The sequence below is a fragment of the Triticum aestivum genome, chromosome 1A (assembly GCF_018294505.1).
Source record: "Triticum aestivum cultivar Chinese Spring chromosome 1A, IWGSC CS RefSeq v2.1, whole genome shotgun sequence".
In the NCBI taxonomy this organism is placed as follows: domain Eukaryota; kingdom Viridiplantae; phylum Streptophyta; class Magnoliopsida; order Poales; family Poaceae; genus Triticum; species Triticum aestivum.
The window spans coordinates 565,098,798-565,113,080 of NC_057794.1; the positions used below are offsets into that span (position 1 = coordinate 565,098,798).

The window sequence follows — 14,283 nt, forward strand, 5'->3', positions numbered from 1 at the left end:
GCACGGCAGCCGCCCCCGGTCCCACCCGCCAGTCACCAGGAAAGGTCCAGCCACCCCGGCAATCGTCACCGGCCACGTCGCCCCCGTCACGAGCGGGGCTCGCCGAACCACCGCGCGGTCTCACCCCGCAACCGCGGCTGACGCGCCGCCACGTCACGCCGCCCCCCGCGTCGCACCACTTTGCATGCACGCGCACACGGCCGCGCCGCGACCGGCGCGAGAAAGCCGCGGTCGCCGTCGTCCTCTCGCCGCGTGGGCCCCGCCGGGGAGAGAAACGCTCGCCACCGCGCCGGTGACGTACCCCACTTCCCGCCATGAGCTCATCGCGCTTTATATATCCGGCCTCCCAACGGCCATTGCCCATCACACCACCACGGACGCAAGCAAGCTGCGCAAGGCACCCAGCGGAAAAGGCAGCGGAGGAGGAAGAAGAAGAGCTCCATCGATCACGTGCGTGCGTGGCCCGGCCGTCCGATCGAGATGTACCAGGCAATCCCCTACAGCGCGGGGCGGCTGCCGGCGTGGCCGCGGCGGTCCGAGCAGGCCGAGGCCGACGGCGCGGCCGGCCAGGAGGGCGCGCTCGCCGACGCGGCGGCGAGGGGCGACGGCGGGGAGGCGGTGAGGCGGGCGGTGGCGGAGAGCCCCGTGCTGGTGGTGGGGAGGCGCGGGTGCTGCCTCAGCCACGTGGTGAAGCGGCTGCTGCAGGGGCTCGGGGTGAACCCCGCCGTCCACGAGGTCGCCGACGAGGCCGAGCTCGCCGCGGCGGTGGCCGGGGACGCCGGCGGCGAGGCCGTCGTCGCGCTGCCGGCGGTGTTCGTGGGCGGGAGGCTCCTCGGCGGCCTCGACCGGCTCATGGCCGTGCACATCTCCGGCGAGCTCGTGCCCATACTCAAGGACGCCGGCGCGCTCTGGCTCTGATCCTCCTCTGAGCAAAATCAAAGATGCATACGGGAGGTGGTACTACGGACGTACGCACAGCCGTTTGATCAGGAGTTAATCTTTTCTCCTCTTTTGATTTCTCCTTTTGACTCTTGAGATCATGTGAGTTACTGCTGCTCGATCTTCAGTCTCTCTTGATTGGGATCAATAATGGAGTACTAGTATGTACTAGCTAGCTATAGTTAGGCTTAAATTCTTTTGATTAGGGGATGAAAAGTTAGGAATTATCGTGTCATCTCGTGCTTATTTTTTCGACCACACGCTTGTAAGTACATGGATGAGTGAAGAGGAGTGTACTATTTAGCACTGTATAAATCATGGTCCTTTCATCATGCACATCGGTTTTCTAGATGCCAATTCATTTTGATTTTGAAGGTTTCTCTTAGCGGGCTTATGATGTTATCATGAAATGGCACTGTGTTGGATATTTGTAATCCATGGCAGGTGGTTGTTTGTTGCAGCCGATTTTCCCGGCTCTTGTTCTATAGTACTCCTTCTATTTCAAAATGTAAGACTTTTTTTTAATGCTACACGTACGGTTCACCACCACAACACTCAAGCTAAGCTGGTGCTAGCTGCAATTTAGTCGATGTCATGATGAATCTTATCAGTGCAACAACGACGTGTGACGTGTGATTTATCATCACGAGCTAACCTCACCCACGTGGCGCCCGCAGGAAGCCAACCAGCAAACTAATCATGATACATTTCTTATGAAGGTTTATTAATTCATTTCCACCCAGCAAAAAAATCCCCTCTCCTCTCCTCGGAGTGCTCAAATTGCCATGATTTTTCACATCTGCTAGAAGCCGTTTCCATTGTAGGGTTCATTTGGTTATTTATTTGCTCATGGTCCCTTTTGTGTTGTTGGTTTGAGCCAACAAACCCTCTATCCCACATGTGCGATGTGCCAGCCGTTTCTCCTTTCTATAATTTGTGAAACAACGATGCGACGACACACGATCAAAACACCCCGAATGAACAACACGAATACCCAAATGTCAAAATGAATGTTAGGTCGATGATGTGTGGGATCCCACATCAAATCCACAACCAAGACAATAAGAGCTCCCTTTTTGTCAACGTAGACAGCTCCCTAGGGAGTTTAGAGCAACTCCAGCAAAGTCGCCATGATGGGCAAATCGCTATGATAATCATGAATGCGGTGATTCCGGCTACAAAAACACACTCTAGCAGAGGCGCCATATCATGACATGCCATCGTAATTTGTGGAGCACTCTCCATATCTGGCCTCTAAACCTCCACAATTGGAGTCAAGGGGCTGCCTTTGGGGCACACTCCATGTGGTAGTTGTGTATGGTGGGAAAGAAACTTTACGTGGTCTCCCGTCTCATGTGGGATAACGTGAAAGTAAGGGAAAACGGATTTCCCATTGATAAATGGGTCCCGCATGTGGAGGCAGCTAAATATGGTGACTTTGAGTTTGTGCATAGTTGTGCAGGCTTCCATATTCATTTAGAGCGCGCTTTATATTAATTATATTGAAGCTGCTGAGGTGATGCACAAACTCAATATGGAGACTCGCAGGGATGCACAAACTGAAACTAAATATTTGCATTATGCATTATGCATTATGGCATCGTCGGCATGGACTAGGATGGAGGGAAGTGGTCGGCGATAAATACGGCATGGAAGGGGAGGCGCTGGCGTGCGAGGGCAGAGTAGCGACAGGGGAAAATGTCGCTCGCACCAAACTATTCTTGGGATGGAGTGCACTCTGAAACATTCCCCCACAATGAAGACTCGCAGGCTTAATTTGGAGCGGCCTCATTATGCCGACCGCACATGGGATGATGACTCTACAAGACCGCTCTTTGCCCTGAAAAAACTAGACTGCCCTTTTCGACAAATATCGCCAAGCAGACGGTTATCATGGCATCAATCACCGTGATTCTGCTAAAATTGCTCTTAGAAGACGATAATGGTGTAACTTGCGGCAAGAAGCAAGATGTTCAGTCACACGTCGGCATGTCGGCCCCTAGGTGCGTGAAGTAGAAACCTACCTTGCAAAAAATGACAAGCTAGCCACGACTCAACGGCACGTACTATGTAAGAAAATACATAGATCGCTACCGTGGGTAGGTTCCGGTGGGGAAACAACGAGAACCCCATGAGTTGTCAAAGGGCAAAAATAAAAACCGCACGAAATGACATAGGTGCATGCGTGCATCCTTGTGTCGTTTCTCTTCTCCTTTTTTTTTTCGCTTGCTGTTGCCTGTTGGATGCGATCAGATCGACAAGATCATGCGCGGCACGTACGTGCAGGTGCCCTACGTCAGACTGGCCGGAATGGCACTGCCCAACCAACTTTGGATAGGACCCGTTTGTCTCCATGAAACTGCTACTCAGACGACAGTGCTGTCCGATCTATGCACGACGTGCTAATCCAGCCGCTGGTGCCCTTCTCAATCATGTGCATGTCCGGCTGGATTTAAGTATCGTGCATGAATCGTGTGCATCGTGTCTTTTTTTTTTGTCGTGTGTATAGCACTGCTGTTGTCTCCAGCGGAGAAGAAAATTCGACGACGTCTATTTGGAGTAAAGCACACAAGTCGTACCACGTAAGTAGGAACCAAAAATCCGAGTTCGTCATGAGAACTTGAGCTCAAGTGGCCAAGTTGTGAGCGAGACTCCCTGCACTCACCCACCCAAGATTATCCATACCCCCTAAAATTTCACACAGTAAAAGTGAAGTTAGTTTCCTGTTGAGTATTGAAACTTAACATGGAAATTCCCCAGCACCACTGCTAATCCGAGGTAGACGCCGATCAATCTATTGGCTTCAACAGTGAGAGCACTGACCAGCAGTAAGATGGAGATTGCGTACGTATGAGGTAGGGCGAATATGAAATTGGCCTTTGACCATCTCCGGTGGGCAACAACCGTAGAACACATGCGTCGCTGGCGTGGCAATGCATCACGCCCCGCCCGATCATGGGAATTCCGCCTTTTCTTCTAACGGGAAAACGACGTGATGATGATGATGATGATGATATACCCTCTCTCAGCTTCTCAAGAGTATTCCCTTGAGGTGAAAAGGGGTTACCGCATGCGCATGAGCTGGTGGAGCTGGCACGTCGCGCTCACGCGCAATTCGCCCGGATCCAGATGAGCTCAGCAACCCGAGAAGCACGAGGGCGTGAGCCAACGAACGGTGGGTGAATTGTGTTGAGAGAGAAAGGGACGGTGAAAAATATCAAACTGAAATGGTCAAGACTTTCCAGAAGATTTGCATCACTTGGGCTGAGCGAGTCTATGGCCAATGAATCGCCGGAAAGCATTCTGATGACGCTCAAAGCCTGAAAAATACACGCATGCATGGGCATGGCGACGACATTCAGGCCACTTGATTCTGATCGCTAGGTAGATCTGCTTTTCCTCGGAGCGTTCAATTTTTCTTTCGCAATTCCTATCATAATTGAATTGAATCAAATTATTTCTCAAGAAATTCATGTGAAATTCCCATGGATTTCCCGAGTTCCTTCCACGGCCTGAATTTCACCAGTAATGTACAGTAATCTTGATAAGGAGATGACATAACATCGACACGACGACTCTGGGAATCCAAATTACTGTTCCTGAGCTAGCACAATCTACAGGAGACGTGGTCACAGATTAATCGACTGATGTCACCCCAAGGGGCATCTAAAACTCTAGCAAGGAGTATTAAAAACGTGTAGAAGCAATCGTGTGACGACGACCCCGATCGACAGCAACGTTGTCGCGCCGGCCTACGTGGCGCGACGAAGGCCACGGTAGGACGACGTGGGGTGGAGATCCGGAGGATCGCACCCTGACATCAACGTGTTTGACAAGTAGCTACCCGGTGGTTGGATGACAGTAGTACTCCCTCCGTCCGAAAATACTTGTCATCAAAATGGACAAAAAAGAATGTATCTAAAACTAAAATACATCTAGATACATCCCTTTTATTCATTTTGATGACAAGTATTTCCGGACGGAGGGAGTACTTGATAATTAGAGATAGCACTTGATTAATTACACAACTAGGAGTACGTACTACCGGTAATGGCCTGCCAAGACGAACGGCTCCTGGCCAGTTGATGTCACGCCCCTGGATGTTAATTGAGGTACAATTGCTCAGAGAAAACAAGCATCCAGGCTTCTTTGGATGCTACCTATCAGGGTTTGGTGTCAAAAACGTTCTTATATTAGAGGACGGAGGGAGTACCTATGATTAATTAGGCTGCGGTGCTGCCTGAGCATCATCAAAGTCCAAGGGAATGAACCTATTCTATCCTCCCTTGTGCCAAACCGACAGGACGGAGTTGTGCTGGCCTATCACAACTTGCTTGATGCCCGAAACGAACATGGACCCTCCCTCTATAAGGCTGGCTGGAGCGGAACAAAAGCTAGCTAGATAGGAGGGTCAGGCATCAATATCATCATCATCATCGTCGTCGTCGTCGTGATGCATCGTTGTTGTGTACCACTACCTGTTTTGATGCCAGGGAACCCTTTTCTTTTCTTTAGAAGAAGAAGCACTTTATATTAGTGCAAAAATACCACATGGATATGCCGGTTTATTGGTCGCGATTTTCATATGTAAAAGCGCAGAGAATAAAAATGGAAACATACCATGGTACAACTACAGAATACCCCTGGGAAGAAAAGCATGGCTATTTATCGGCTGCGATTTCCATTGTGTACGTGGTGAACTGACCTGCGATGCCGGGCGGCGTCTTATCCAGACACGGAGATGATGAAGCCATGGGATGATGGGCAAAGGGTGCTGCTGTCACGAGGTTGGCCCCGTGAAAGCAACCGGCATGTGTGCACCCTGGCTCCTGGATAGCCCTTGGGGCGATGCAAGGGCCAAATTGTGTTGTGTGTGTACAAATCATGATAATATCTGGATTGGGACATGGGCAGGGTGTCAAGATAGATGATAGGCTTCAGCGCAGCACGAACCTGGACAGACACAACAAAATGAGTGATGATGAAGGCAAAACAACTGGGCAGACACAACATGTGATGTCAATCAAAACGAATGGAACCTTTGCACGGATGAGCGCACCTCTCTGTCCAGATCAAGCAGAAGATACCACCATGAAGAAGAAAAGGCTTTGTTTGGACCACAGCGGTTGGTTTCTCCATGGCGAGGGAGGTGAAGGGGGTTCGGATGCCGTACCTTCGCCGCGAACATCTGGCACTTTAGAGTCCTTGAATCAGCTGAATTGCGGTGTTCTTGGTCCTTTGAGGTGGGTGGTATGCTTGATCCTTTGCAGATCATAAAGGGAAACAACTGAACCAGACAATGGTGTTCAGAAGCAGCGACTGTTGCAGGCTTCGCACTTGAGTTATCTGAATCCATCTGAAGCCTTCGAGCTCAAGAGGGATCAGGTGTACAAATCAGTGACCAAACTCAACAAACTTGCCGATATCAACATTTCCCCAGAATAAATGTAATCAGGAGGGGAGTGGGCATGCAACAGAAAAGTACATACAGGGAACAAAACAGAAAGACTGAAGTGTTTGCATTACTCTGTTAAATCAACAAATTAAGGGTGCAACGTACTACAAAGATGTGACTGAGTACAGGTCACGAAGGTACAGATCGACAGCTATAGATTTAACAGCAGCCAGCCTTCTGGACTCATGATCAGTATGGCAATAATGCAACATAACACAGGCCTAGCACCGAACTGACACGAGCCGGCGAGTGAAGCGCATGGGTATCCATTTCTGCATTTCCATGGACCTCCACATTGACGGGTATATATATGGGAGCTTCTGAAGACAGCTTTCCAAAAAGGTTTGCTACTTAGTTTCATGAACTGAACAAAAGCACAGTAGGCCCCTAAAGCCAACTGGCACCTCTTCACGATCGAAAGTGTTTCTTCTACCTCTACAGTGAGTCAAACCACAAATCAAAGTCAGCCGATACGTTCGAGGATCCAGAAGGTGGAGGTGCGTTGGCATTCGAGATGTTCTGTTGCCCCTGTACAGGTGTAGCTTGTTTCTGGTCACTCAGGCAGAAAGGGGTGTTGGCAAGCAAATCATCCACAGAATCATCGATAGATGTTACATCAATCTGCTTGGCATATCTGAAGTCAACGTTGCTGTTGGAGTCAAAAGTTGGGCGAGAAGATAAACTTGATGCAGCAGAACCATCATTCTGGACAGATAAGCATGTCTCTGAAAGCAAGGCATCTAGATCATCATCAACAGGAGAAAGTGCCAGCGATTTGGACGTGGTGCTGCTAGACGTGACTTTATCATTTGACTCATTGATCTTCATACCTACCAAAGCAGAACTACTTCCAAACGACTCATCTAAGCTGGAGCTGGAAAGGTGAGTTCCATCGAGTGAATTAAGAAGCATATCAAGCTCTTCCTCTGGAGCAACCATCCCAAGCTTCGACTGTTCTCTATGCCCTGCATTTGGAACAGTAGCTGTGATTCCTGTGTAGGCTTCAGTGTCTGAATGCATAGGTCGAGGAATAACTTTGAGTGATGTTGTAGCTTCTTCTTCTGCAAAACATTCCGACTGATGATGTGTTTTCATTGGGTCATCAGAATGAATGTTGCTGGCATGGTCAGGACTAACAGCATCTTTCCCAGGCTTTATGTCCCTGAAGTTATGTTGAACCAAACTGCCTTTAGCATCAGACTCCAATGTTGTGCCCAACTGAATCAGTATTTCATCATCTTCGTCTTCAGAAGCAACAGCCTAGGGAATAACAAGATGAATCGGCTTAGGAGAAATCAGATGAACAGATGGATATCAAGTTAAGCTGAACGGCTTTGAAAGAGTCTTAAGCATACATCCATGTTTAGCATACAAGATCATAATGTCACCAACTCAATATTTATAAAATAGGCACATGCATACAACTTCGGGGTCCTGGCTCCTGGAATTAGGACCTTATAGACACATGCATCAATATTGATGCCTTGATGGCTCAGATGAGCACCTCAACAGGTCAACAGCAGCTTTATCTCAATACTGTATGAACCATATAGACGACAAATTAAGGGCGGAGGGTTTAATCATCCAAGTGTAATCGGCCAAACAGTGAAATAGGGATAAAATGTCCACTCAAACTCATTGCCCTATATAATCATTATGGGTGGGTACTGCTCCAATGAAAGGAACAAACGTGCTCCTCCAATGAAAATAACATCATCGGAATAATACAGAAGCTTATATAAATTTTATTGCTTCAATTAGCGACAGAGTATGTAGTGCAGGAAATTGCCGTGATAGTGAATGCAGCAACAAGCAGTGGCCAGAATAGCCAAAAGGTCAGATGCTGAAGCACCCTATCCTTGTTGCAGAAAATTGGTAGATCAGCGGAGAAAATGGTAGCATAACAAGGCAGATGGGTTAGCTAGATGGTTTGCGAAAGTGCACATAAATATTTAGATTGCAGCAATTGATAAGGTTTGCATACCAAATGCATATGTTTATGGTAGTGTTCGTCAGGAAATATGAATTTAGATTGAAGGTTTCTTCGTGTACAGATTGGATTAGAGTTTATCATCCATTTTCATTGAATATAAGATGGACCTCTCCAAAATCTACCAAATCATCAATTCGTTTACACCTCATAATATATTACATGTGAGATAAACTACTCTATCTATCAGCAAACTTGCTGCACCTAATGCCAAAATCTACCACAATTAATTTACTTCATTGCCATTTGTCAAAATTAACCTCAGAGGTTATTATAAAACTGGAAACTACCAACTGAAAGGAAAGTACCAATACGAAACAAATTTAGCAACTGGAAACAGAAATTGCAGTACTGTTTTTACTAAAAGAAGGCAATCTTAGTACTCTTCCATGATTCAATATTTATAACATCTGCGAAGCTGGACACGGTAGCAATAGAACAGAATGTAGTACCAGATCCTCGGGTAGTAAATCTTCTTCCATAAAAAGTCTCTGGGAGAGCTTAATCTTTGAGAGCTTGGTGGCCAATGCATGGAGATCCATGGAGAGAAAAGGCACCTGAAATTAGAAGATCGTAAGTAAAAAACCACAAGGGTCCACCAATCCAAATAAAGTTCTACATTACTTCATATCCTTTTCTGTTCAACAATCTAATACGCTAATATTGACTATTTGATCCAAACACATTTTCCTTCCATAAACTTTGACAGGATGCTCAGACAAGGAAGGGACCAAGGGCAACTCCTGCCAGAATCCCATGCATTTTTGAACAAAATATTGCTCCCAGAAAATTATCTATACCAATTTTAACACAATATCAAACCCAACGCTTGTGTAGAAAGGCAGGGATTGGACCTAAACATCACCTATCCAAACAAGCATCAAACCAGGTTGTAGATTGCGTAAAATAATACATTTCACAAACATGATATAGCAAAGTAGCAGATCTGTACCTCAAAATCTGGTGCTAAATCATCCTCTAATATGAAATTATCGTCTTCAAACCAGGACATGATCCCTTCCCCTTTAGCCTCAAGCATAGATGTAGAAGCCTGCATAAAATCTAGAAAAGGAAACATAAATGAAAGTCTTAGCACCACTACAATAAAAGCAGTCTCATAAACAATGGGCCACATCCTAATGAACATGTGGTGCTATGTTCAGCGCGTAAAAACAGAATCCACATATCAATTTTGCCAACATTATGTGTTAACTCACTGTGGTAGGGAATTTTTAATATGAGTCCAAATCAATCAAGGGATATATGCTCAATTCCAGCCCTTATAATAACACAGTAGCTAATGATGAAATGCAAAGTATACCTTGTGATGTTTGATGCACTCGATTCTAAGTCTCGGTATTAACACGATTAGGAACAGAACATATTTTACATTAGCATTGGCAGCACAGATTAAGTCATATTTGAAGCAATGATAGCACGGATCACCTAATTGACCTAAACATGATTGAAGCGACGAACTGAATAAGCTTGCTCAATGAACAGAGGGAGGTAAATAACATAATCCACACTCAATTTACAGAAAAACTATGAAACAGAGGGTGAGTATCAGGCACGATATTGTTGGAATTTTCAACACTGCACATAATCAATCTGTCGGGCATCTTCTTAATCCCAGTCCTAACAAGAGCACCGTAATTACTACTGAAATGCAGAGGATGCCTTGTGATGTTTGATGTACTCGATTCTAACTTGGCGCCGCCGTTAACATGAATAGGAACAAACTAACAAAGCATTCCTTACTTTAGCAAGTGTTCGCACTACAAATCTAGGCGTATTTAGAGGAAGGATCGCACAATTGACCTAAGCATGTTTGAAGCGACGAACTGAATAAGCTTACTCAATGAACAAACAGCGGCAAAAGATGCTGAAAATAAATCAGAAGTGGCAGCCGAAGCTGGCGGCGAGAGCTCACCAAATGGGGAGTCCTGGGAGGCGAGCCGGCTGGCCGCGCCGAGGCCCCGCTCCTCGAGGGGCTGGGCCCGGGCCTGCTCGAGCAGGAAGGCGAAGTCGGCGCCCTTGCTCCGCGGCGCCACCTCGCCGGCCCATTCCGCGGCGTCGTCGGCCTCGGGTTCTTCCTCGAAGCGGTCCCAGTTGGAGGGGAGGTTGCGGCTGCGGGGGGCGGAGGAGGAGGAGCCGCCGCCGCCCCCGCCGGCGGCGGCAGCCGCGCGCTTCTGCTTGTGCGCCGCGGCCGCCGCGGGGGTCTGGTGGGTCCGGCGGCCGTGCACCGTGTGCGAGCGCTTCGACCTCGCCGCCGCCTTGGGATCCATCGGAGGGGAGCAGCGGAGGGAGGGTTTCCGCTGGCTTCGGCGGTGTGTCTCGATTTGCAGTTCAACCCCTGATAGTCTTCGTAAGAACAAATGTGTGTTCACTTGTTCACCGAGGGTCCTGTATAAATTATCAGGGGTCTATTTATGATTATACACTTTCACGAGGGCTCTTAAGCCTTTAGGACCCAAGGACAGTTCCTCAGAGGACAGAGCAGAGAGCCCAGGTAAAACCCTTCCCTTCCGTGGCTGGCTTGACGGGCGGCGGCGGCGGCGATGCGGTTCACGGCGTCTCCGGTGGTGGAGCTGCCGGTGGGCGGCGCGGTGCTGAGCTTCGAGCAGGACAACGACTCCTTCGAGGTGGGCACCTCGGTCTGGAACTCCTCCCTGGTCCTCGTCAAGTTCGCCGAGCGCTGCCTCGGCGACGCGGCTCTGCCCTTCGCCGACGCGCTCCGCTTCGCGGGTGCCCGCGCCATCGAGCTCGGCGCCGGATGCGGGCCCGCCGGCATGGGGCTCTCCCGCCTCGGCCTCGCCGACCTCGTGCTCACCGACACCGCCGCCGTCCTCCCGGCGCTCCGCCGGAACCTCCGCCGCAACCGCCGCCACCTCCCGCGCGCGCCCCGCCTCGCGCAGCTCCACTGGAACTGCCCCGCGCACCTCTCCCAGCTCGCCGCCCCGCGCCGCTACGACCTCGTCGTCGCCGCCGACGTCGTCTACGTCCAGGAGTCCGTGCCCCACCTCGTCGCCGCCATGGACGCGCTCGCCGACGCCGAGCGCGGCGTGGTGCTCCTCGGGTACCAGATCCGGTCCCCCGAGGCGCACCAGGCGTTCTGGGACGCCGTTCCCGCCGCCTTCCCCGTGATCGAGAAGGTGTCCCGGGAGCACCTCGACCCGGAGTACGCCTTCGAGGAGTCCGATGTGTTCATACTCCGCAGGAGGCCGCGGCAGTGAGATTTATTCTTGTTGCCAAACATTTGCTCGTCATTTACATAGCAGGTTTGCAAGAATTGCTTATTCCAGTTCAAAAGTATGAGTATTTAGTTGTGATGGCTGGTGAAGGCCTCTGATATACAGTGCTGAATGTTTGGCTTCCATGGGTTAATGTTTAAGTAACATGTTAAGTTTCGCCTATGCTTTGCGGTGTAAACATGTCAGGTATTTCAAGTTCATGATCGCATTTGTCTGTTGCATTGTGTTTGTGTGATCGACAAAAAGGAATTCAATGTGTAGACTTAATGGAGTTGTGGTCACTAAGCATCTTAACACGCAACTCCTGTGTCAAAATCAAATCTTCTTGTGAGTGACACTCTGCCTTGATGAACTGATGAAATGCCCCTCTTTCCAACTAGGGTAAGAGATTAACTGAATGTGACTTTAAATTCAGAGATAATTAACTCAACTTCTGTGTCGAAATCACTTTGCGAGTGACACTCTGTTTTGATGAACTGATGGAAAACTGGAAATATCCCTCCTCCCAACTTGTGCAAGAGATAATTGAATGTGACTCCTGGGGTATGCAAAATCTGGCTGAGTACACTGAGAGGATTTCGCCATGTCTTCTACTATCGTTTAAAGCAAATATGTTGCTGCTGTGGTTTTATCGAAGAGTGGTTAAAACCTGATAAGATTTTTGAAGGAGCCACTAGTTCTGGCCTTTTGGGAAGTGCGGTGCTTATAATGGCTTGAACTTAAAAATACAATGTTTCTGTTTCCGCCCATGTAGTTCCTTTTGGCACATTGAAACCGTGCTGTATGCCGATTGCGCCCTTGATGGGGCGAATCGAGTTCCATTTCCCCTTTTTACTGTTTGGTGTTGAACTTGAAGGGTGACTGGATTCAAGGGAGTGAATTGTCCATCATGGATGTGTCGTTGAAGCCTGGAACAAACCATGATGCCGTGGGACTTGCACGTAGGCATGTGTCCAGCCTGAAGTATGCCTCTTGCTTGGGTTATGTCTCGGGGAGCTGTACCACAAAGAGGCCTCAGATGATTAAACAGTTTATGCTCTGCTCATATTTGTCGCATTTTGTAGGGAGTATGGTCAGCCTTATGTTGATCTTTTGGGAACTTTATTTAGATCTGTCTAGGAGTAAGACCTGAGCATGGACAGACCGACTTATTGAAAGCAATCAGGTGTAGCTTGGGCTCCAGTTCTCCACCCAAAACCCGGTCCAAAAGGCCAAAACTTGTGAAATGTTTTATTGATCGGATATAAAGTCTTGTAGATACAAGATATACTCCCTCCATTTCCACATGAATTCGCATATTAGGTCTCACATCAGAAACATGATGTTCTTTGTCTGGGCACCTCTGGTCTTATTTCATCCGGCACCTCTGGGTATTTGGATTCTTCAAAGGTAGTATTAGTTATTATAGCAGCTGTATATGAACATATACAGCTGTGGTGTCTATGATGTTTAAAGGCAATAAGTTATGGTGGAATGGAAATTGTATGATAAGTGCAGTAAGTATAGCAGGTGTATGTGTCGTTCATGCTATGATCTGGCTCAAGCTTATGGACACTATTTCTAAGTCGGATTGTGCTGTGTAAACCAAGGTAGGTATTTTATGTTTCCAAACAGCTTCGATGATACCAAGCAGAGGACAGGCAGCACTGCTGACCTTCTGCGCTTGCAGTAGCCTGGTGAGCGTTGGGCTTTGCCCTGTCAATCGTGGTCTCGGGAAGTGGGGTTTTCTGGCTTATGACCTTGAGCCCTTTGGCGTGTGTCTCTGCGATGCACTCTACTAGCCTAATTTCTGGATGAGACTTACTACAATACAACTGTAGTGACTAATTCTGTTTTGTATGGATGCTCCAGGTAGTACACTACTGGAAAAAAGCGTCGAGGAAAGAAGAGATCAAGATGGTCTTGTCTGGTAACAACAGGAGCGCATTGGACTATTGGAGGGAGGTTCTCGTGCAGGCTGAGCAGATGAGGAAGGAGCTCAAGTTGAGTGAGAAGGGGGATGGTATATGTGAAGGGGATATTGGAAACATGGGCAATAGCTTGATATATGTGAGTCGTGCAGTAACCAAACAAAACCGTTCAACCCAGGTTTTCCTGTGATGCACTGCAGCCTAACTGTAGTTTGTATCCAAAGCCCGGATGCTTGTGCTTCTCTCCCTGTTTGTAGCTTGGGGTTTTCCTTTCACCGACCGCATATATAATTTTGCTTAACAAAGACCAGGTCCTGATTAGCCAGAATGTTCCTTCCACCAGCTAGGATGGGCTGGAAGACATGGCAGTGATCCATGACGTATTCATGAGTCGTTCAGGCAAAAACCATTGCTGGTAGAACACCGATAATGTGTCTGTCATCCAACCACTAAGCTGGGCACTTGTTCAAACCTTGTTGATGCCCAGGATGTGATGATCTTCCAGATGTTTATCCGACTCACGTCACCGTACCGTGGCCTTGGTCGCGCCATGTAGGCGAGGCAAAGTAGCTGTCGGAGTCGTCACCTGATGGACTGTGGCCACGACCATCCTGGTTGACTCTGCTAGCAGCTCAGGAACAGGTCCCGTAAAAACAAAAGCAGCTCAGGAACAGGAATCTGGATTATGAGAGTCGTCGTGTCAGCATTATGTCATCTCCCTATTAAGATTACTAC

At 48.3% G+C, this 14,283-nt stretch overlaps 3 protein-coding genes across 3 annotated transcripts; 2 read left to right on the forward strand and 1 right to left on the reverse strand.

The window, feature by feature from the left end:
* Positions 1 to 348: 348 nt before the first annotated feature.
* LOC123068215 (monothiol glutaredoxin-S9) lies at positions 349 to 1,275 on the forward strand. The gene has a single exon (XM_044490722.1). It carries the CDS (start codon positions 481 to 483, stop codon positions 916 to 918), a length of 438 nt encoding a protein of 145 aa, XP_044346657.1. The 5' UTR covers positions 349 to 480; the 3' UTR covers positions 919 to 1,275.
* Positions 1,276 to 6,436: 5,161 nt separating this feature from the next.
* On the reverse strand, positions 6,437 to 10,747 carry LOC123068221 (uncharacterized). The gene is made up of 4 exons (XM_044490732.1): positions 10,318 to 10,747; positions 9,337 to 9,446; positions 8,837 to 8,941; positions 6,437 to 7,654 (listed from the first exon to the last, which is right to left on the reverse strand). Exons 1-4 carry the CDS (start codon positions 10,670 to 10,672, stop codon positions 6,830 to 6,832), a joined length of 1,395 nt encoding a protein of 464 aa, XP_044346667.1. The 5' UTR covers positions 10,673 to 10,747; the 3' UTR covers positions 6,437 to 6,829.
* A 114-nt stretch (positions 10,748 to 10,861) lies between these two features.
* On the forward strand, positions 10,862 to 13,876 carry LOC123068230 (protein N-lysine methyltransferase METTL21A). Its single transcript, XM_044490740.1, has 2 exons — positions 10,862 to 11,665; positions 13,490 to 13,876. Exon 1 carries the CDS (start codon positions 10,946 to 10,948, stop codon positions 11,618 to 11,620), a length of 675 nt encoding a protein of 224 aa, XP_044346675.1. The 5' UTR covers positions 10,862 to 10,945; the 3' UTR covers positions 11,621 to 11,665; positions 13,490 to 13,876.
* The last annotated feature ends 407 nt before the right edge of the window (positions 13,877 to 14,283 follow it).

Bases quoted from the DNA above. Each gene is read 5' to 3' on its own strand.
- LOC123068230 (XM_044490740.1), top strand. From the start codon at position 10,946: ATGCGGTTCACGGCGTCTCCGGTGGTGGAGCTGCCGGTGGGCGGCGCG.
- LOC123068215 (XM_044490722.1), top strand. From the start codon at position 481: ATGTACCAGGCAATCCCCTACAGCGCGGGGCGGCTGCCGGCGTGGCCG.
- LOC123068221 (XM_044490732.1), bottom strand. From the start codon at position 10,672: ATGGATCCCAAGGCGGCGGCGAGGTCGAAGCGCTCGCACACGGTGCAC. The intron at 9,447-10,317 runs GTGAGCTCTCGC...TTCCTTTTCTAG, and splicing joins CTCCCAGGACTCCCCATTTG to ATTTTATGCAGGCTTCTACA. The intron at 7,655-8,836 runs GTACTACATTCT...GTTATTCCCTAG, and splicing joins ATTTACTACCCGAGGATCTG to GCTGTTGCTTCTGAAGACGA.